Source organism: Martes martes (genome assembly GCF_963455335.1).
Source record: "Martes martes genome assembly, chromosome: 13".
NCBI lineage: Eukaryota > Metazoa > Chordata > Mammalia > Carnivora > Mustelidae > Martes > Martes martes.
In genome coordinates this window covers 88,187,971-88,211,132 of record NC_137901.1, presented here as the reverse complement: position 1 = coordinate 88,211,132, position 23,162 = coordinate 88,187,971, and the positions used below count along the sequence as shown (strand labels likewise).

General features: G+C 54.2%; 1 protein-coding gene across 2 annotated transcripts in view; it reads left to right on the top strand.

Moving 5' to 3' along the window:
• The window catches only part of SCARB1 (scavenger receptor class B member 1), a 69,225-nt gene that overhangs the window by 34,354 nt on the left and 11,709 nt on the right, over window positions 1–23,162 (top strand). For both annotated transcript variants that reach the window (XM_080821414.1, XM_080821415.1), the window contains exons 2-8: window positions 1,149–1,306; window positions 3,297–3,438; window positions 6,465–6,668; window positions 9,107–9,202; window positions 10,135–10,250; window positions 12,164–12,330; window positions 19,221–19,339. In XM_080821414.1, coding sequence (XP_080677540.1) covers window positions 1,149–1,306; window positions 3,297–3,438; window positions 6,465–6,668; window positions 9,107–9,202; window positions 10,135–10,250; window positions 12,164–12,330; window positions 19,221–19,339 — 1,002 coding nt within the window. The remainder of the gene's footprint in view (window positions 1–1,148; window positions 1,307–3,296; window positions 3,439–6,464; window positions 6,669–9,106; window positions 9,203–10,134; window positions 10,251–12,163; window positions 12,331–19,220; window positions 19,340–23,162) is intronic.

Here is a 23,162-nt window from a genome sequence, read left to right as displayed (position 1 = left end):
CCCATGTGGCTTTGGGGTCTAGCTGCCTCCAGATCCACTCCTTCCCAGAGTCTGCTGGCTGGGGACATGGGGCTGAGCTGCACCAGGCAACTCCTATCTTCTGCCTCCCCGCCGGAGCCTCTGCCCATTGGTTTTGGCTGTTTGGGGACAGTAGAGGTGTCTGGCTTTGTTCTGGAAGGCCGTGTTCAAAGGAACATGGGAGGTGATGTAAGCTACCCTGTACACCTCACTCTGTGGTATCGGGTGTCTATCTGATGGGCTGGGGCACTCTGCCCCACCCAGGCTTTGAGCCTTGTGGTGCCCGTGATGCGGCCAGGCCAGGTTGGGGAGGGGAGGATTGGGTGGTCCTGGGGGCACCTCCCTGTGACACAGGGACTTGCAGAGCTGAAGAGCCAGGCAGGGATGAGAGGCCAGTGTATCTGATAGGCTGCAGACCTGTTTTCTTCCGCTCTGTCTCAGCACCACCCTGCCTCAGGGCCTTTGCACTGGCCTTGCTTCTATGGGGATTACCCCCCACCACCAAATCCTTGTGTTCCCCTCACTGCCTTTTGTGTGTGTGTGTGTGTGTGTGTGTGTGTGTGTTTTCGTTCTATCTTTGCTTGTGTTTCCCCCTTGTGACTACTCTGTTTGAAGTTGCAAGTCCCCCTCCCCATCCCTGCCTCTCACACAGCACACATTGTACCTTCCTGTTTAATACCTGCCTTTCCCTTGCTAGATTAGAGACCCCGCAGAGTTGGGGAACGGGGTCTGTCTTGTTCATTCTTTTACCCCTAGCCCTTGGAAGAGTGCCTGGCATATGGTAGGTGCTCAGTAAACGTTTATTGAATGAATGAATGATACATTTGGCCACATGGAGCCCATATTCCTGGAGTCCCGCCCAAGCTACCTCCTGGTCTCTGATTAGGCTACTCTTACTAGAACACGTTTACAAAAGTAGAAGCTGGGATATGTTCTCTGTGGACTGACCCTCGGGGGGAGCAGCGTGTGTGGAGAGGTTTCTCTCCACCTGGGGACCATCCCCTGACATGCCAGTGGGACTGAGCCGTGCAGGCCGGCTCTGGGCAGCCGTTCTAGCCGCGTGGTGGGGTGGGCCCTGGCGGTGGCCCCGCTCACCCTCCTCACGGGCGTCTTTGTTTTGCCCCCTGCAGAATGTGCGCATCGACCCCAGTAGCCTGTCCTTCAACATGTGGAAGGAGATCCCCGTCCCCTTCTACCTGTCCATCTACTTCTTCGACATCGTCAACCCCGACGCCATCCTCCTGGGGGAGAAGCCGCAGGTGCGGGAGCGCGGGCCCTACGTGTACAGGTGAGGACGGAGAGGGCTGGACTGGGCCTCCCAGGTGGGCCGTCTTAGCGGGTTTGGACCCTATTTTATAGATGAGGAAACTGAGGCCCCCAGGAGTGGGGGGGTTTGCTCAGGGTCAGTCTGCTTTCCCCAATCCCGTGTTCTTGTGGTTGAGACCGTGCACTGTGCAAAGTGATCTCTTGGGTTTTTTTTATTTTATTTTTTTTTATTTTAATAAACATATAATGTATTTTTATCCCCAGGGGTACAGGTCTGTGAATCGCTAGGTTATCTCTTGGGTTTAAACTGTGGCTTTCTGGGGGCACCTGGGTGGCTGTCATTAAGCAGCTACCTTCGGGTCTGGTCGTGATCCCAGGGTCCTGGGATCGAGCCCCGCATTGGGCGCCGGGCTCAGCGGGAAGCCTGCTTCTCCCTCTCCCACTCCTCCTGCTCGTGTTCCCTCTCTCACTGTCTCTCCCTGTCAAATAAATAAATAAAATCTTAAAAAAAAAAAACCAAAAAACTGTGGCTTTGTGGTTGCAGGCAAGGGGAATTCCTTCCCCGGGCCTTAGTTTCCCCATCTGTAAACTGGGGATGACAGTCTCCACCATGGGGTGGTTGTGAGGACTGGATGAGGTAGTGGGAAGCCCCTAGCACAGAGCCTGGCACGCAGTGAGCGCCCTGTAAACATTTGCTGCTGGCGTGTTCTTACCACACCTGCCACGGCCCCTTCGCTGGATCATGGTCTTTGGGAGAGCGGAGCAGGTTTCCGAGAGATGAGGGAGGACTATTCCGGGATAAGGCCCGATTCCCGGCTCCTGCCCATTTTGCCCTCGGGGATGGCCCCTGTCACAGAACTCCCGTCCCTGCCAGGCTCGTCCGTGGAAGGCATCTGTGTTAGAGCTGGGCCTGGCTTGCCAAAGTTCATGTTTATTTCTTCATTCCGGAAGCATTTACTGGGCACCTCCTGTGGACTAGGCACTGTGCCAGTCCCTATTAAAGGCAGACCCAAGCCCCCGCCCCAGAGAGCTGACATCGATGGGAGAGAGTAAACTCATGGACACATCAGGTGGCCATAAGTGTGGTGAGAGCGAGGATGGGGAAGCATGGAGGGTGCCGGAGGCAGGAGCGTGGGCAGGGTTGGTCTAACTGGAGGGTCATGGAGGACCTCTGCCAAGGGGACACTCCCCTAAACGTGGGTGGTGAGAGGGAGGTGCCACTGTGTGAAGATGTAGGGGGCCCCCCAGGTAGAGCTGGCAGCTGGTGCAAAGGCCCTGAGGCAGGCAGAGTCTGGTAGTCTGGGAAGGAGGAGCCCTGAGTGGCTGGCGTGGTATGAGTGAGGGGGAAGGTGGCCGAGAGGAGGCCTGAGCGTTGGACAGGTCGTTGGTGAGGATCTCGGAGGCCACGTTGAGGAGCTTGATTTGATCCTGTATGCAGAGGAGGGCTGTCGGGGAAAGAAGGACATGATCTGATTTCTCCTTTTCGAAGATTCTCTGGCTATTTTGTGGAGAATGGATAGCAGACCAGCAGGAATAATGGCGGCAGCGGCGTAAAGCCGCTGAGACTTGTGCGGTGCCTTCTGTGCCGCGGGCCGCTGCTTGGTGGCTTGACATGGGGTGACCCACTCAGGGCTCACCACAGCCCTACAGAATGGGGCTTGTTATCACCCCCATTTTATAGATGGGAAAATGGAGGCCCTGGTAGTAAGTGATGGAGACAGGTCGGTAGCCTGGGCCCTCTGTCTCCAGAGTGCACGTTCCGAACCACCGTGCTGTGCCGTCTCCCTCGGAGAAGCAGGCGCGTGCATGGGGGAGGCTGCTGTGAGGGACGGTGGCCCCTGGGCAGGGGGAGGGGTGTGTCGGGATTTGGGTGCTCTGTGGGGTAGCTCTGATGAACCTCACAGAGGCCCGCCGTGGGCTGAGGGCAGGCAGCTGAGGGCCCCGGGGCTCCCGGCAGGTGCCCTGTCCCTGTGCGACTGGGGCCTGCTGATCACCGACTTCCCCGCCTGCAGGGAGTTCAGGCACAAGAGCAACATCACCTTCAATGACAATGACACGGTGTCATTCCTCGAGTATCGCAGCTTCCAGTTCCAGCCCGACAAGTCCCGTGGCCTGGAGAGCGACTATATCGTCATGCCCAACATCCTGGTCTTGGTAAGGTTGCCCCTTGGCTGTGTCCCTTATCCCGGCCCTCATCCCTGTCCCTGGGGGTTTCCATCTCTCGTCCTGCCTGTCCCCCTTGCACGGGCCACCCCGCAGGGAGAGGGATGGGGGCAGCCTGTGGTTTACGGGACCCTAAACCCATGTGAATCCTCCTGTCTCTGGTTTGGGGGTACCGGCCAAAGTCCTTGTCTTTCCCGTCTGAGTCTACAAATCTAGACTTTCCACAGGGAGGTACTAGTGGGGGACTACACGGGGCTCCCCCAGGCCGCATCCTCGTCTGGCCTCTTCGCAGGCAGGGCCTCCGTGCTCCGTAGGTGAGAGTCATAGCTGTAGCTGGATTTACGGACCTTTGGCCCTGTGCACCGGGATCCCCGAGCCCACCTGTGGGCTTGCTGACTCAGGGCTCAGGGACAGTGGACCGTCCCACCTGTGGCTCTGATTTATTACAGCAGAAGGGTGCACAAGCAAAAACAGCAGAGGGGGAAAGCGCGTGGGGTGGAGGCCAGGTTCCCGCCTCCAGCGTCTTCTCCCAGGGGAGCCGCACAGGACACCCTTAATTCCCCCAGCAACAAGTCGTGACGGCGCCCGGGGAGGGTTGTCACCACGGAAGCCTTGAGAGACTCCGTGCCCAGGGTTTTTATTGGGGGTGGTCACAGAGGCACCTTCCGCCTGGCACGTACCAAAGTCCAGATCCCCAGAAGGGAGGCAGGGGGTCAGCGTAAAGCGTGCTGTTTGTACACACGGTGCAGACCCCGTGAGCCACCGCCCTCCCCCCATCAGTTAGAGAGTGGTGGGAGCTCCCTCGAAATTCCAGGGCCTGGATGCTGGTTGAGGGCCAGCCTTGCTGGCAGACCTTTCTAGAAAGAGTGGCCTCAGGCCTGTTGGGTTAACTTCTTGCTAACGCTATGTTAGCACTTGACCCTGGGGCTGGCGCTGGGCTGCACTGTGGATCCGAGGCGGGCTCGCCTGCCGAGTCCACTGGACGGACAGAACGAAAGAATAAACACACCTCGCAGACTTACAGCTGCACCCCTCCCCCCAGCTCCATGCGTGAGTGTTGCCAGTGCAGTCACCTGCTCCCACCGACGAGGCTGGCAAAGACTGCGTGATCATGCCCCGGGCGGCACGAGCATTCGTAGAAACAGACGCTCTCGCGTGCTCTTGGACGCACGGAACCCGTGTGGGCAGCGGGAAGGGGGTGGCGTTGACTAGAAGTTGCACACGCCTTTGACCTCAGAAATTTCGTCTGTAGGAATGTGTCCTCTTGGTAGAACCGCACAGATAAAAGGTGTTTGCACTCAAGGATATTCAGTGCCGCAACATTGTCAGAGCAAGCTTCGAGGAACAACCTGGAGGTTGCTCCGTGGTCTTTCATTGTGGTGATTTATTACAGGACGGCCCGGAGGGGGCCGTGAGGTCTAAGTGAGGGACGGCAAGGTGCAGAATGCATGCACGGTGCTACACCGTATTATTTATTTATTTATTTACTCATTTTTTAATGTTTCGAGCGGAGCGGGCAAACTTCCGTCAAGGGCCAGATAGTAAATGTGTTAGGCTTTGAGGACCACCTGATCTCTGTTGGAACGGCCGATGCAAAAGCCGTCAGATGCAAACCCAAAGGAACAGGTGTGGCGATGTTCCAGTAAAACTTTGTTTCATATAATTTTCCTGTTTTTTCCAACAGTCTTTTTCACTTCCCCAACTATTTGAAAAAATATATGTATATATTATTAAAGGTTTTATTTATTTGCTTGACAGACAGAGATCACAAGTAGGCAGAGGCAGGCAGGGAGAGAGAGGGGGAAGCAGGCTCCCTGCTGAGCAGAGAGCCCGATGTGGGGCTCGATCCTAGGACCCTGAGATCATGACCTGAGCTGAAGGCAGAGACTTGAACCCACTGAGCCACCCAGGTGTCCCTATTTGAAAATATATTAAAAAAAAATTCTTAGGTCTCCGACTGTACAAAAATGGGTGGTGGGCTGGCGTTGGCCCACGCACCGTAGTTGGCTGGTCTCAGGTGTGGGTGTCCCTAGAGGAACACCCAAGAGCCCATAGCAGTAGGTAGCCTTGAGGGAGAAGATTGCAAACGGGAGGGTCAGGGGTTGGAGAGGGACATTTATTCTATTGTGATTTAAAAATTCTTTTGTGATTTAAAAAAAAAATTCGTGTGTTTGTTCCCTTTTAAAAAATGATTATAATGGTAAGGAGATCCCCTGGTGAGTTCCCAAGGAACCAGACCTCGTTGGCCCAGGTTTTAGGAAACGCTGGCTGTGTTCACTTTCCCGCTTTTGGATGAGGTGCCTTCAAAAAAATAAACCAAGTGCCAAGATGGTATCTCCAGAGCAAAGAGGAATTAGAAAATAAATTCACCTGCATCCTCAGCACGTAGATATTGGGGAGAACAGATCTTTGGGACACTTGGTGTTTGGGAGGGAGATATCAGAAAGTGGAGTTGAGTATTCCTTAAGATTGTTTTGGTTGCAAGGTGACAATGAAGGGTGCTCCAAACTGGCCTAAGCAAAAAGGGAACTTAACGGGCTCATGTTACTGAAAGGGTGAGGTTTCAGGTGTGGCTTGATCTAGAGTGCAAATCGGGTTGCCCAGATCTGTGCCCTGCTCTGGTGGACCTCAGGGTGGATACAGCCTTCAGAGAGGGCAGCAGGAAGCTCTCTCCTTGCTACCTGACAGCCCCAGGGGAAAGTTTCCCATGTCTTATGGCTCTGACTGGGCCACATTACACGTTCTCAAGACAGTCACTGTAGCTGGAGGGAAGAACATTTCTGATTGGCCAGGCGCCTGCCACGTGCCCGCCCCTGCAACTGGGGATGGAGTTGACGTCACCTGAATCCACCAGCACAGGAGGTCCGGTTACTGAAGGATTAGGGAATCTTCGGGGACCTTCCTAGGCCTGATGTGCATATCCCCTGATGAACTCTGCCTCAGGCCTGGCTTAAAGTCCAGGATGCTTGGACCCGTTGTGTCTAGCCTGTAACGCGTGCCGTCCCCTCGCTCTGCAGGCCGCGGCGATGATGATGGAGAATAAGCCCATGAGCATGAAGCTGATCATGACCTTGGCGTTCAGCACGCTGGGGGAGCGTGCCTTCATGAACCGCACTGTAAGCGAGATCATGTGGGGTTACGACGACCCCCTCATACACCTCATCAACAAGTACCTCCCAAACGTGTTTCCCTTCAAGGGCAAGTTTGGGCTATTTGCAGAGGTAAGCGTGACCCAGCAACAGGTCCGGGGCCTGGGAATGGGGGCTGGGATCGGGGAGGGGGGCGATGGGTTATAAATGGCAGAAAACCCAACTCAGACTGGCTTAAGAGAAACAGAGAACGTATTGGCTCATATGTCTGAAAACTTGAGGTAGAGATGGAGATACAGCCTGACCCAGGCTCAGAAGGTGTGATCCGGCTGAGGGTGGACTGCTGGGGGCTGCTGCCGGGAGAAGGGGGAGAGGCTGCTGGGGCGGGGCGTCAAGGATGTTAACTATGACCTTGCTCTGAGCTGCCTTGTTTCTTCCTTTCTAAGATTTTATTTATTTATTTATTTGAAAGAGTGAGAGAGACAGAGAGCGCATGAGCAGGGAGAGGGGCAGAGGGTGAAGGAGAGGCAGACTCCCCTCTGAGCAGGGAGCCTGACGAGGGGGCTCGAGCACCAGACCCCGGGATCATGACCTGAGTTGAAGGCAGACGCTTAACCGACTGAGCCACCCAGGTGCCCCTGCCTGCGTTTTTCTTGATCTTGACCCCTGGTCACCTGGTAGTAGCTGGGCTCTGATGCAGAGTCTGACCCCTGATCGTGGCTCCCTCCACCAAAGGTTTGGGTGAGCCCTCTGGGTTACTCCAGAATCAGCCTCCCCTTTGGGCTCTCGTGATCTGTCTTGGGGGAAACGGAAGGAGAAATTATGTTTCTGTACTTGGCACACAATAGATAGTACATTTTTAACCAGGATGACGGGTTCTGAGTTTGTGGATAAGTTGGCAAGTTTGGAGTGACAGAGGATTCCTTTGAACGCATCTTGTAAACTTGTAAACACATTAAAGTTATTACAAAGTGAGTAGCGTCCTTATAATATATGTTTGGGTATAATGGAAACCCTGAAATAACATTCCAACAGTGACTGTCCAGTGTTGACGTGGCGTCTTCATATCCTTCGGGAATCTAGAATTCTACCCTGCTCTGCCGTCCTTACGGTGTGGTTTTCGTGCTCCAGGTTACCACATGGCCCAGTATGGCTGCTAAAGCACCAGCTAGCACACCCACATTCCAGGAAGCACAAGAGGAAGGAAGATGGGGATGGTTGGGGATGGAGAGGCAGGCAAGGGAGTTGAGGACAAAACCGCATGTCCCAGCTATCTCCCTCCTTGGGAGGGAGAAAACCAATTTCTACTTTCCTTTGGCCAAAACTTAGTCATGTGGCCACACCTTAGAAATGTAGCCTTTTAGCTGCTGTGCTGATTCCCTGAGTAAGGTTTGGGTTTTGTTATGAAGGAGCGAGGGGAGGATATTTTGGATACTAACTGGCAGTCTCTGATATACTTTGTCTATACTGATTATTATTCTAGTGCTCTTCTGGGGGAGCCTTTGTTATTATTATTGATAATATTAATAAAGAGTAGCATTTGGAGTTCCTACGATTTTTCAGACACTGCTTAACAGTGTTGACACACTCACTTTTTCGCACTTCCATTGTCTCCAGGCTCCTGTTACTGTCCTCTTGAAGCTCAGAATAGACAGGTGACATGACACAGACATTAGGAGGCCAGAGCAGGGCTTCGAACTGGTCCCTGCCCTGGAACCTGTTTGCCCAACTAGTTGGTAATCTGTTTCGCCATTTGGCTGGTAAACAACCCTACTGAGTTCTTAACATGTTTTCCGTTCCTCAGCCTCCTCAGGGGGAACACGGTTCTTCTAGATTTTGCCCCGTGGTTTGTAAGCTCTGCGTGTCTTTGCGATGAATGAGGCATCCGTCTCTAGGAAAGAACCTCAAGGCGCCGAAGCCTGGGGCTTCCGATCCAGCCTTGGGTCCTGTATTGGTTAGGATAGACCAGGTCGTGCTGTGTAACAAGCAGCCCCAGAATGTCAGCGGCTTGAACCAGTGAGATGATTCCTTGTTTGTATGCCACGTCCGTGTGGGTGACCAGGGGGCCCTCTGCTCTTTTTGGTCACTCAGGGACCCAGGCTGAGGGAGGCAGCAGCTTGGTACACGCTTCCACGACCCCTACGCAGTGGCAGAAGGAACGGTGACCTGTGCATGCGCTAGTCCTAAACTTTCCACCCGGAAGTGGCATGCCCCCATCTGCTTCTTTTTCCTTGATTGGAGAGGTCACATGGCCATACTTCATTTTTAGTTGCAGGGAGGGGGTCATTCTGCTATCATCTGGGAGGAGAACCGACTCTCTTTGAGTCAGGAAGGGAAGGTGGGGTGCTTCCTAGGAGGGACGCTGCCACCCAGGGAGTCCCCCTTCTAGGAAGCCCTCCTCCTCTTGGTCCCCAGGCACCGGGGATGCAGCAGTGAACATGATATCGAGGCCCCTGTGCTCTGGGTGAAACAGGGAATGGCCTCGAAATGGGTGGGTTTGAGGGCCAGGCCCCAGGGCCTTTGCCCCTGTCCTGGGGCTTAAACATGCTGGTCTGTGTTGCCGTCCACAGCTCAACAACTCCGATTCGGGGCTCTTCACCGTGTTCACGGGGGTCAAAGACTTCAGCAGGATCCACCTCGTGGACAAGTGGAACGGACTCAGCAAGGTGAGGGCAAGGGCGATGGCCCTCCTCTCCGGGGCTGGGCAGGCGCAGCGGGGGCGGGGTCACCCGGCTGGTCACCTGCACTGTGCCCCTTGTCCCTGTTGCAACTCAGGAAGGTGGTCACGTCTGTGATGTGACCCCCGGAGTCGGGGGTTCTACCTGTGCTTAGGGCTCAACTAGCTCTTGGTTCCCGATGGATGGGTGGGGAATGGAAACTCTACTTATTTGGCGCCTAGTGTATACCAGGAAGTGAGTTATTTCTTTCCTTTTGTTCTTAATTTACGAAAACACTTCAAAAATACGACACTGATGATATAACCACCCATTGCATTGAAAGATACTACTGAGTAAAAACAAAAACAAAACACCCGAGAATCACGGGAAGACATTCACATAAAAAAACAATAGGGACACATCTCAAGTGCCCTTTGCACCTCCTCCCACCCCGGCCCTGCCGCTTCCTGGAGCACAGAGGCACCCACGGTGCGCGGTATCGGGCATGACCTTCCTGTCCACTTTGGCCCATTCCACGCCCGTGTGTGTGCGCAGAGAAACGTGTGGGTTTGCTGCTTCTTTGAACACGATGAAATCATATTACGTACATCGTTCTGCAACCTGCATTTTCCACCTTTGTTGCTTTTTCTCGTTAAGCGTGGCCAGGAGCGAGCAGGTGCGCGGGGCCGCTCGCACGTCCCCGGCGCTCGCCATGGGGACCGCTGCCAAGACCTGGGCTCTGGGGTCCAGGGACGCTCCCATCCGTGCTCAGGGTGGCCAGGTCCCCATTTGCAGCCGGCAGTAACCGTTCCCAGGGGAGACCCTGCGACGTCCCCGGTTTGCTGTTCAACTGTGCCCCAGGTCGGGCGTGCAGTGCCCGAGAGCGCGTTTCTGGGAGCCGTGGCTGAACTGAACGGCCGGGTCTCATCGCTTCCCCGCAGGTCAGCTTCTGGCATTCTGATCAGTGCAACATGATCAACGGGACCTCGGGACAGATGTGGGCGCCGTTCATGACTCCGGAAACCTCACTGCAGTTCTACAGCCCCGAGGCCTGCAGGTAATGGCTGGGACGTTCCGGGGCCTTCTAGGGCCTCCCAGCAGCGGAAATCAGCTCTGTGGACGCTCAGAGCCTAATCGAGCGGCTTTTGGCGTGCCCTTGGGAAGCGGTTTGGCTCTTTGTGTATTTGCTGGCCCTCGGCGCTGTCCTGAATTGTCCTCAGTTGCGCCACGAAGAGCCAAACCGCTCGTGCTGCTTTGGCAAGACCCAGAGAGGCCCCTGGCAGTGTGGGGCTTGGCGTGGTGGCGGCGGTGGTGGCGGGCAAGAAACCATCGGGTCGCGGGGGTTGCTGGGCATCAGGCAAGCCTGGGCCCCCTGGGGCATCTGCCCAGCTGCCCTCATGTCCACCCGGCTGCTGAGAGCTCTCGACGTCTCTCCTGCGACCCTTGCAGGACCAGAGTGTGGCCTCAGAGGCTTGCTTGGGGCTGACGGATTCCAGGGGCCCCAGGGCAGGGGAGACTAGACCGTGGACCCTAGAGCCCGCCTCTAGGTACGGCCCGGCCCTCGGCTGCATTAGGGCCACTCTGGAAAAATCCTTTACTTGGGGATTCACGGATGTGAACTCTGACTCCTCCGCCTTCCCGGCACACCTCTGTGGCGGCTGGCTGGGTCAGGCGCTGCGGACACGGCCCGGGGGTGGTGGGGGGTGGTGGGCCCACTCCTGTTCCGTCCTGACCCTGACTGGGGCGGGGGGAGACTCACGCAGACACACGTGTAGGCCAGCGTCAGGGAACCTGAAGTGCCCGTGCGGGGCGTATGTTCACTTTTTAGAATTAGACATTTCGACCCAGAGAAGAGTAGCAAGAATGTGCCCTTCCCCTTGGTTTTGGGAGTTGTTTCCTTTTTGGCCCCAGGTGCCCTGTCCCTAGACTGCCTAGTGATAGCTGGTGGTCACCATACTTCAGCGGGTGTTTTCTGGAAACAAGGACGTTCTCTTGCGCAATCACGTTACCCTCTCCGGCTGCGTAAGGCTATTGTCTGGGCCGGTGCTGTCCACTCCCAACGTGGTGCCCGTCCCTGTCTGCAATCTTAAATTTTCGAGCAGCTGTGTTAAAAAAAAAAGGCACAAGAAGTCGGTGACATGAACTTTAATGACAGGTTTTACCTGACCCACTGTATCCAAAATGTTACCGTTTCAGTGCATAAACAGTGCCCTGTGTTACTGAGATGTTTCACATTTTTTTTTCTATCCAGTGTAGAAATCTGGAATTTATTCTGCGCTGACAGCGCGTCCCACCCACATGCGCCCCCTTCCAAGGGCTCTGGAGTCCTGTGTGACAGTGGCAGGGGGTGGGGAGGGCGGCACCATTGTAATCCAGAGTCCAAGTTCAAGTTTCCGTATACCTTTGAGAAATACAGCTGGGTGAACCGGGTGGGGGAGCGTGCCGCCTCAGCCTCAGGAGAAGTGACCGCGGAGTCACCCATCGTCGTGAAGAATGGCAGTCTGATGTGTGAACGTGGAGGGCGTAGCACATACAAAGGCCCAGGGGCAGGCGGGAGTGTGCCTGAGCAGTCGCCAGGATGCCCATAGGGTGCAACAAAGGGCAAGCAGGGGCCGGACCTCACGGAAGCTGTGGGGCCGTGGAGAGGATGACGGATCTTGTCCCAGATGACACTGGAGGCAATTGCAGTTTTAAGTGACATACTCTGTTCTCGTTTTGAAGCACGGTCTGCTTGGGGAGAACAGATGGTCGTGGGCCGGGAGGCAGGAAGAGCCATGAGGAGGCTGTTGCAGTTCCCAGGGAGACAGACGGTGGCTGCAGCTCCCCCGGGGGGCTGAGCGGGGGTGGGGGGCGGGGGGGCGGCGGTGCCTGTTGGGGGGAAGCGGCTCAGCCGGGGTCACGTTCCGGCAGGACTGGTCCAGCCACCACGTTCTGGGTGTCATGCTCCCCTCCCCCGTCTGTCTCCCGCAGGTCCATGAACCTGGTCTACAAGGAGTCGGGGATGTTTGAAGGCATCCCCACCTATCGCTTCGTGGCCCCCAGCACCCTATTTGCCAACGGCTCTGTCTACGCGCCCAACGAGGGCTTCTGCCCATGCCTGGAGTCCGGAATTCAGAACATCAGCACCTGCAGATTTAGTACGTGCAGTCTCCGGTGGGAGGGGGACGGGTGGGTATGCCGAGATCTGTCCCTGCCTGGTCTGTGTAATCTCTGGCCTCTTGGCCTCTTTACTCTTCATAATCCCATTAGGCCAGAGAGAAGGCAGCAGAGAGAATCTGAAAAGAAAAAAATAATGCCGTGTAGGTCAGTCAGTTGCGGTTGTCAGGAATTCCCACATCCTCAGTGGCTTAGTGATGTAAATGCGTCCTCTTAAACAGTTCCCAAGTCCCACGCAGGCCTCCGGCCGGGTGTCAGGCCAGGCGTCAGCAGGCTATGCTCTTCTCTGGAGGCTTGAGGGGCGATCCTTGTGTTTGCCCTCCGAAGGCCGCCAGAATGCCAAGGCTCCTGTCCTCACCGTCAGCAACACCCCATCTCTCCGATCCCACCTTCTGGCCTCATCTCTCCTGTTCCCTCTTCTAGTTTAAAGACCCCAGAGACTACCCCCGTCCCGCACCCCCCCACCGCCACGTCCCCATGCCAGGATAATCCAGGTCATGCTCCCTGTTTTATTATTTAATTTTCTTTTATTGCTAAAGATTTTTATTTATGTATTTGACAGAGAGAGACACAGCGAGAGAGGGAACACAAGCAGGGGGAGTGGGAGAGGGAGAAGCAGGCTTTCCGAGGAGCAGGGAACCCGACGTGGGGCTCAATCCCAGGACCCTGGGATCATGACCTGAGCCAAAGGCAGAGGCTTTAACACACTGAGCCACCCAGGTGCCCCCGTTCCCTATTTTATTTATTTATTTATTTTTGTAATTTTTAATTTTAAAAAAAGATTATTTATTTATATATAGAGAGAGATCACAAGTAGGCAGAGAGGCAGGCAGAGAGAGAGGGGGAAGCAGGGGCCCTGCTGAGCAGAGAGCCCGATGCGGGGCTTGATCCCAGGACCCTGGGATCATGACCCGAACCGAAGGCAGAGACCTTAACCCACTGAGCCACCCAGGCGCCCCTCATTGGCGTATTTAAATTGGTTTGAATGCCATCCAGTTAAAAGGCAGCGCCTTAGTCACACTGGCCCCATTTCTGATGATCAGCATCGCGTGGACCCAGAGACTTCTGAACGGGATGACCTGCGCAGAAGGAGAGTATCTTCATTGGGGTAGAAAGGTCTTTGCTTCACTGGGAACAGGCTCTCTCTGCTCGGTGCAACCCCATGCACATACAGTGAAGCTATGACGATGGTCTCAGCACTCTGCGGGATCTGGCCTGAGCCAGCCTCTTCAATACCATTTCTTTCTGGACTTCTCTCACTAACTAGTTTTCAGCCCCATGGCCTGCTCGCTATTTCTAGAGTACATCAAGTTCGGTCCCACCTCAGGGTCTTTGCATCAACCATTCCTCCTACCTTGAGAGTTCTTTCCCCAGTTATCCATGTGGATCTGTGTGGATCAGTCCCTCCCCTCCTTTTGATCTAGTCAGAGGCCACCTCCTCCAGGAGGCCTGCTCTGATTTCCCATGCTAACATTGTCCCTCTTCCCCCCCTCCATCCCCTTCTTGCCCCTGCCAGCTGCTCTCTGTCATTTCCCCCTATATTATGTTCTTGGTGTCCATCACTCCCTGAAATCACTGACTGTGTATTGTGTTTGGCTAATTTATCATCCGTGTCCCCCCACTCCAGGCTGTAAATGTTGTTGGCGGGGTGCTGTCCTCAGCTGCTAGAATTGTGCCGGTATGTAGTATTTGAATGTATGGGCATGTGGGTGTACCCTGCCCTTAGGAAGTTGAGGCTCAAGGCTGGGACATGCCCAAGGTCACACGGTTGGTAGGACGAGAAGCCACTGCTCATTCGACCGGGTCTTGCCTTCTGGGGACCTCTTTGTCTACATATCTGGCTGGAGATGTCCAGCTGTAGTTTGCAGCAGGGTTGGGGGGACAGACTGTCAGGTTGGACGCCTCCCCAAGTTCAGGCAGAACGGGGTGCTCTGTAGGTGAAGGGTCTGGAGCTGGGGCCTGGAGGTGCCCTCCCTGTCACCTCCTTGTGGAACCCACCTGGCTTTGTCCTGTTTAATTCTCCCGTCCCTGGGGTCTTTGGGAATTTCTGCTTATGGGATGGGCTGACAGTGCGGAGACCCTGGCTGGCTGCGTGCTACGGTTGTGGGGCAGGTGACAAGAGCAGCGGCCGCCTGCGTCAGAAAGGGCATCTCATGGTTTGTGTGTCGAATTCCAGAGCAGGTTCTCGTATTCGGTACAGCTCCGGAGCTCAGCTGTTGTGGGAAGCTGCCTCTCACACCAGGTGCCACCTTGGTTTTCTTTTGGGCTGGCTCCGTGGCCAGGCAGGCTCTGGCCTCTGGCTTGGGGCTCCCCCCTTTGCCGCCAGAGGCTCTTGCAGGAAGGGCCCACCTGGGACTTCCTCACTCCAGCAGGGGCCCCACGTTCACTCTGATTGGTGTGCCTTGCGTCCTGTGAACCAATCACCGTGGCCCATGGCGATGCTGATTGGCCAGGCCGCGTCACGCTCCGCCCCTGATTCCATGGGCGGGGCCAGCGCTTGCATAGCAGGTGAGGGGAGGGTTGGTTCCAGAGTCCGGGTGTGGGATCCTGTGGGATCGGGAAGGAGGAGTGGGAGCCAGGCGGGCCCAATGTCCATCCACTTCAGAGGGCCGGGGAGGAGGCTTATACCGCCTCATCTTAGCACATCTGCTAAAACAACCTCAGAAGTGCGAGGGGATTTTATTTTTATTTATTTTCTAAAGATTTATCTATTTTTTTTTAATTTATTTGTTTGATAGAGAGAGATCACAAGTAGGCAGAGAGGCAGGCAGAGAGAGAGGAGGAAGCAGGCTCCCCGCTGAGCAGAGAGCCCGATGCGGGGCTCGATCCCAGGACCCCGGGATCATGACCTGAGCCGAAGGCAGAGGCTTTAACCCACTGAGCCCCCCAGGCGCCCCAAGATTTATCTATTTTAAAAGGAGCAGGGAGGGGCGCCTGGGGGGCTCAGTGGGTTAAAGCCTCTGCCTTTGACTCAGGTCATGATCTCAGGATCCTGGGATCGAGTCCCGCGTTGGGCTCTCTGCTCAGTGGGGAGCCTGCTTCCCTCTCTCTCTGCCTGCCTCTCTGCCTCCTTGTGATCTCTGTCCGTCAAACAAATAAATAAAATCTTAAAAAAAAAAAATAAAAGAAGCAGTGAGGGGAGGAGTAGAGGGAGGGGGAGAGAGTTAGGAGCAGACTCTGCACTGAACACTGGGCCTGACTCGGGTCTCGAGACACCCCCAAGACCCCTCCCAGGCCCTGGCCTGATGTCCAGCAACAGAGCTTTGCCTGCCTTTGGCCTTTACGTGAGAAGAATGATAGCGTGTGCTCCCGTTTTCCCTCTGGCCTCTTCCACGCCTTATGTCATTGGTGAGGTCCATGGGCACTGGGGCTGTCCTGGGCACCCTCTTCGCTGCTGCCTGGCGTGCCTCCGTGGGAACTCCCCTTGGTCTCCTTACCTCTCCTGCCCTCAAGGGCAGCCGGCTTTCTGTGTTTTGACCATGAGCCTAGTGCTGCTGGAATGTTCCCGTCCATGTCCTTCAGGGCCCCTGTGTCTGCATGTCTGTGACCTTTCGTCTGAAGATAAGGAATACCATACATTTCCCTTTTAGGGCCTTGGAGATTTCTTGGACCCGGAGGACTCTCGCTCCTCACACTTCCCTGCTGCTCAGGGCCCTCAGAGTAGCTCGACAGACCTCTTCGCTGTAATCTGTGGTGACCCTGGGCAATTAGGTCTGGTTGGGCGTGCTGTAAAGCTATAAATTAATGACCACTTATTACTCATGCTGTTTTGAAATAAAACAGAGAGGAACGCATGCGTGTGTGCTTGCTGTTAAAAGAACAAGCGATGAGCGTGCTTACTGTCTGAAGCAAGGGTCAAGGGGATGGACATTGGTCTGACCCACTTCGGGTGCCTCTGACCTTGGAGGCACGCTGGGGCTCCTTGGAGGTGTGCCACCTTCAAGGGCCCGATGTGGTGACCGCCGCCCTTACCGAGGGTCTCCATGAACATGGGGGTCCTCGTGTTCCCTCTGCTGGCCCTTTTTCATATCGGAGATGGAAGGATGGGGAAGGAGCTTTTCCAAACTGCAGGGCATTGTCCCTGGGGTGCTCAAGGTAGCTTCAAAGGTGCAAGGAGGTGGCTTTAAATGACAGGGACTGACTTGGGACAGAGGGCTTCTGTTTTCCTTTCGTGTTGCCCTCCTTCCAGTCACCTCCAGGAGAAAGTCTCTGTTGGCACTAAGAGGCCTTTCCAGCACCCATCTATCTTTTTAAAAAATTTTTATTTTTTAAACTGATATATGTGTGTGTGTGTATTTAAAATATTTCATTTATTTATTTGTCAAATAGAGAGAGAGAGAGTGTGTGCACAAGCAGGGTGAGCAGCAGACAGAGGGAGAAGCAAGCTCCCCGCTGAGCAGGGAGCCTGATGTAGGACTTGATCCCGGGACCCTGAGATCATGACCTGAGCTGAAGGCAGAGGCTTAACCCTGCGATCATGACCTGAGCTGAAGGCAGAGGCTTAACAACTGGGCCACCCAGGCATCCCTATTTATATTTTTGAAAGATTTTATTTATTTTTTTTGTCAGAGAGAGAGAGGGAACACAAGCAGGGGGAGGGGAAGAGGGAGAAGCAGGCTCCCCTCTGAGCAGGGAGCCTGATATGGGGCTCGATCCCAGGACCCTGGGATCATGACCTGAGCTGAAGGGAGATGCTTATCTTACTGAACCACCCAGGCATTCCAAAAGATTTTTATTTTTAAGAAATCTCTACACCCAATGTGGGGCTCGAACCTACAGCTGTGAGATCAAGAGTTGTACACTTCATCGACTGAGCCAGCCAGGCACCCCTGTCTTTCCTTTTAACTGAAAAGAGTGCTTAAAGCCCCAGGTGGGCAATGGTATCTGGTTAGAATATTCAACCTTCGTGGTTTCCGTTGTATTTATTTCTATATTCACTGTCTTGTTGGGGCAAGTGTTTGCCAGTTCTGGCTTGGATAGAAAGCTTGACTTAAAAAATCTCGCTGTTTAAATAAAGCGATGACATTTGGATCAGAGAAGCACGTTGGATAATCATGCAGGGGGACCCAGGTGTGGCAAAACTGAAGAGGTACTTGGCTGAATGAATCAATGTCAAGAAAAAGGCAATGGGCGTTAAAGTCCTCCAGGAAAGATGAAATCAGGTGGCAGCGAAATCCCAGCTTTTATTTTGAACCAATGCTTGGTCTTGCTAAGAGAAGTAGAAAGAACCTAGATTTGAGGCTTCCAGAAACATAACACGGATGCTGGTCACCTGGCAGGTGGTGGACATAGTGTTGCTTTTCAGGAAGGAGACCTCTTGAGTTTTGTTGTCAGATTTCTTTTTTTTGTTGTTGTTTAGAGGTGCAGTTCACATGACATAGAATTAAGTATTTTATTTTATTTTATTTTTAAAAATATTTTATTTATTTATTTGACAGAGCAATCCCAAGTAGGCAAAGAGGCAGACAGAGAGAGAAGGGGAAGCAGGCTCCCTGCTGAGCAGAGAGCCCGATGCGGGGCTCGATCCCAGGACTCTGAGATCATGACCTGAGCCGAAGGCAGAGGCCCAACCTACTGAGCCACCCAGGCGCCCCAAATGAAGCATTTTATTTTATTTATTTTTAATTTTTTTAAAAGATTTTATTTATTTATTTGACAGACAGAGATCACAAGTAGGCAGAGAGGCAGGCAGGTGGTGGGGGAAGCAGGCTCCCTGCCGAGCAGAGAGCCCGATGCGGGGCTTGATCCCAGGACCCCAAGACCATGACCTGGGCCGAAGGCAGAGGGTTAACCCACTGAGCCACCCAGGCACCCCCAAATGAAGCATTTTAAAATGTATAGTTCAGTGGCATTTAGTACATGGACAATATTGTGTACCCACTTCTCTGTCTGGTTCTAGAACATTCTGATCCTTCCAGAAGGAGACCCCACACCTGTTAGCAGTCATTCCCCATCTCCTGTCCCCTAACCACCGGCTCGCACAATGTGCAGTATTCAGTCTCTCGGGTTTGCCTGTTCTGGGTCCTCATAGGTTTTTGAGGGAGGCTGATTCTTTAACTCATTAACTCGTTGTCCATCAGGCCTGTTGTCTGGGGTCCTGAGCACGTGAGGATAGCTGGCGTTTGCCTTACCCGGTCAGTTGATGGAGAGGTTCGGCCTCATGTTTCTGGGTGTGAATTTCTCACACAGAGGGGCCTAAGTCAGCCCCTGTTCACACTCGCTGGCGTCCATCCCGCAGAGCGGCTGCTGGGAGAGAAGGAGCAAAGCAGGTGTGTCTTCTCCCTTCCCGTGGATGATAGGGAGACCCGGCCGCAGGCACCACCCTTGCCTGCAGGAGATGGTCCGGGCTGCCTGGCTTCACGATCGAGGTGCCCCTTCCCCGGCCAAGTTCAAAACTGGCCTCATCTTACCTTTGTATCCTCAACTCCCATAATTCGCCTCCACGTACTGTCTGTTCCGCATGCTCTGTGCACTTCCCTGTCTCCCTGCCTTTGCTTCTGCCCAGCCTTCCACCTGGAATGCCATTCCCTGGCCTTCCCTGCCTGGCGTAGTTTAACCACCCTCCCTTCCTTCCTGTGGTCTCCCCCACCCGAATCGGCGGCTCTCACACAACCACTCCTGCCGGCACAGAGCTTGTCCCTTCCCAGCGCCTGGCGTCTCTTGGGCACTTGGTAAACATTTACGAACTGGAGGAAAGAGTTCTCTCTGTCTAGTTATTGTCGTTGGCATCTTGTCATCATCTGGGAATTCTGCAGGCAGTGGCTGGGTTCCGTCGCCTGTGCCTCCCCAGGCCCTGGCATGATGCGGGCCTCTGGATGTGCCGATGCTCTCCATTGTCTGATGACCCCCTTCCCCCTTCTCTGCCTTCTAGATGCGCCCTTGTTTCTCTCCCACCCTCACTTCTACAACGCCGACCCTGTGCTGGCCGAGGCAGTGTTGGGCCTCCATCCTAACCAAGAGGAGCATTCCTTATTCCTGGATGTCCACCCGGTGAGCCTCTGCCTGCCAACCTATGGGGGGTATGGGGGATTTCCCATTGGTGCCTCCTTGGCCCCCTTCTCTGCCCCCCACCCCTGCCAGCACTAAGCTGTTCCACGTTGGGGGTGGTGGGAAGCCTGGCTTTCCTTGGCATTGATAGCTTCCAGAGTATCAAGCCATCAGAGATGCCTACTTTGCTCTGACTCCATAGTTCAAGGGGTTCATTATCTCTTCCCAAGGGAATTGTCTTTATAAAAGGACCATAAGACAGTAAATTAATTAGAATTATCACTCTGCAAATTAGCCAGAGGAGCCCTCTGGCTGTGCCAGCGTATCGTAAAGCTCTCTAGGTCCCGACAAAAGCCTGGGATATCTTGCAGATGAATTGGTTTCTGGGGAATTTGCCCTCTGTGACATGCTGTCTGCAGGTGGCAACCAAGAACGTGGCAGACCCACGCATGTGGTCCTCCCGTGGGCCTGTCTCTACCCGGTTGGCTTATCTCCATATCGCTGCTACTGTAAAATGTGCCTGTTTGGACTCGGTGGCTTTTGCTGTTGATTAAACAATCCTGCGGGTTTCTGTTGCCAGAGTGGACACTCATGGTCTTGCCCTCAGGCCTTTTTCGGAGCTCTTCGACGTTCCACGTTGTTTTTCTGTGTGCTCAGATTTTCTGAGCTCCTCACTCGACCCCACCGGCCCCTGGCACTCCCCCCCTGCCCCTGCTTTTCACTAAAAACACACGCTAGTTAAGCCAGTGGTGACTGCACACACTTCCCGTCCAGCAGATGCTGCTTGCATGCTCATTCTGGTGCCTCCACGAGCTAGATGCTTCGACACGTGGCAACTCAGTACACACAGTGATCTGGGGGGCGAGCCCTGCTCCTCCCATTGTACAGATGGGGAGGCTGCGGTCCAGATCGGTCACGTGATACAGCTCGTAAATGGGATTGTTGGTGCACTGAGGAGAGGTCCGTCCTGTCTTGTGTTGCTCGGATTTTAGCAGTTAGCAGATACACTAGCATCTCAGTAGGTGCGGGTTTGATAAATGACCGAGAGTAAGTAAGGGACGAAGCTGAATTCAAACATGGGCCTTCTGATGCCTCCATCCCTGTGTCCTGTGCTAATATCTGGTTAATTTTAATGAGGTTCGTACTAATTAATTAAATTGATGGTAATTAATATTAATAAGTGTTCCATATTAAGTTCGCTCTTTATTGCTAGAAATGTTATGGCTTCTCCGTGTTGTCTTCACATTTTAACCAGTTTTTAAGAGGGTTTTTTTTTTATTTTGGTTTTTTAAAAATTTTATTTATTTGACAGAGAGAGACATAGTGAGAGAGGGAACACAAGCAGGGGGAGTGGGAGAGGGAGAAGCAGGCCTCCCACAGAGCAGGGAGCCCGATGTGGAGCTCGATCCCAGGACCCTGGGATCATGACCTGAGCTGAAGGCAGATACTTAACAACTAAGCCCCCCAGGTGCCCCAAGAGTTTTTGTTATAAAGCTATCATGGTTGTCTACCTTTTTCTCTTTTAGTTCATTTTATTTTTTTTTATTTATTTGTTTTTAAAGATTTTACCTATTTATTTGACAGACAGAGAGCACAGGTAGGCAGAGAGAGAGGGAGAAGCAAGCTCCCTGCTGAGCAGGGAGCCCAACTCGGGACTCGATCCCAGGACCCTGGGATCATGAACTGAGCAGAAGGCAGGTGCTTAACCGACTGAGCCACCCAGGCGCCCTATTTATTTTTTTTAAAGATTTGTTTATTTATCTGAGAGAGAGAGTGGGGTGGGAGGGACAGAGGGAAAGACTCTCCCGCAGGCTCCCCACTGAGCAGGATGCCCAGCGACCTGGGCCGAAATCAAGTAGGACGCTCAACCGACTGAGCCACCCGGGCGCCCCTCATTCACTTATTTTGTTGTCTCTCTCTCTCTCTCTGCTGGCTTCTGGGGAATCCAGCAGGAACACAATCTCTGTTCTCACGGGTGACTCTCACTCGAGTGCACGGCTCTCCCTGCCCCCTCCCCCCATGTTGAGGAACAGGCGGCCAAGATTGGGGGACCAGACGACGCCAGCAGGTGTCTTGTCCCGGCCACAGTAGGAACTGGCTTCCACGTCTTTTGTTTCGGGTCAGCTGGAGGCACACAGGGAAAGGAAGTGGCCTTTTGGGTTTTGGTTGCTGATTCGGGTACTTTCGGGGAGGAGGAGCCTGGGACCCTTTCGCTGCCTGGGTGGCGTTAGCCCTGAGAACAGGATACCTGGGGAGGGTGCTGCTGTCCTGGAGGCTTCTCTTCCGGCCCTGAGAGCAGGAAGGGTGTGGTGAGAGGGGTGTGCTCACGGGTCCCTGTTTTCGTTCTGCGGGGTGCGGGGTGCTGGGGACGGGTGGGGTTTTGCCCACGGAGAAGGGGCCTCACGGCCCTGGAGGAGCCGGCCAAGGAGGGAAGGAAACACATTTCCTGGGGAAGGAAGTGGCCCGGGTGGAGACCCCAGACTAGAGAGGCTGTTCTAGAAAGAGGGGGTGGCGGTGGCAGGTTATGTCAGGGTCTCTGAGGCCACCCCCAAGTTTGCTGATTTGCTGGGGGGACTCCCAGGGCTCTGCATAAGGTGGGAGTCCCACCTGGGATGGATTACGGAGGACACGAAGCTCTGTGGGCAAAGAGAAGGGCACAGGGGGTGAAGCTGGGGCGGTGAGTTAGGCACAGGGCCTTCCCCCACGGCGGCCACACAGGACACACTGAATTCCCCCAGCGATGAGCTGTGTCATCTTCCAGGGAAGCCCATTAGAGACTCAGCACCCTGGGTGTTCCCTGGGGGCCGCTCCCACCGGCTCGCTCTGCCCGGTGCCTTCCCAACTCCCAGACTCCCCCGCAGGAAAGCCGGCGGTCGGCATAAATCACGTTGTTTGTACAAACCATCCAGGCGCTGTGATCCCTGCTTATCAGTTAGGGAGTCGGTGGGGGGGGGGGCCCTCCCGGAATCCTGGTTCCCAGACCCCAGCCACCGGCCAGCCCAGCCAGCAGGCCTCTCCGAGGAGGACAGCCTCGGGCCTGCCGTGTCATCGCTTCTCCACACACGGGTGGACCCCCTCCCATCCCGCCGGCTTGTGGGGTTCAAGCTCTCCCGTTTCTCAGGAGCAGGGCCTTTGTCTCGTCCCTCCTTGTGGCTCTGGGCCACTGGGGCCCGCCAGGCCTGCTTATCACAGAAGATAACGCCCTTTACCGCTGATGGATCTGATAATCACATGAGAATTGATGGCCCCGAGTGTGGGTATCTTGGGTGCCTGATTGGGCACCACAGAAACTCTGGGAAGTGGGGGGAATTAGTCCCTTTTGCAGATGAGGAGACAGGCCTTGGCGGAGAGGCGGCAGCTCTGGCCTCCTGACCTCAAGCCTCCGTCCCTTTCTGCTTCTGGAACTCCCTCCCTGAGTTTGGTCGTACAAGCGTGTGTCCTTGCCTACTATTTACTTACTATTTAAAAAAAAATGATCTCATCCAGAAAAACCCCACAAATGTAGGTTCCTGTGACAAAGGAAGTTTCCTGTCCCTACCTCGTATCTGGAGATTAAAAAGTTCTCGAGAAAAAGAAAATTAAACCCGAGGGAAAACTGTCATTAGGTTTGAGACAGGAAAAGTTGTGTGAGGAGGGCGACTTTTTCCATATGCAAATCTATTTTGTGTAGCTTGGAGGATGGGGCAGGGATGGTGAAAACAGAATGTACTTCCCTGAGACAAATAATACATTATATGTCAATAAAATATAAATTAATTAAAATTTAAAAAATAAAGGGGAAAAATGAACCAAAAGAAAAAAAAGGGAACACAATGTACTATATCTG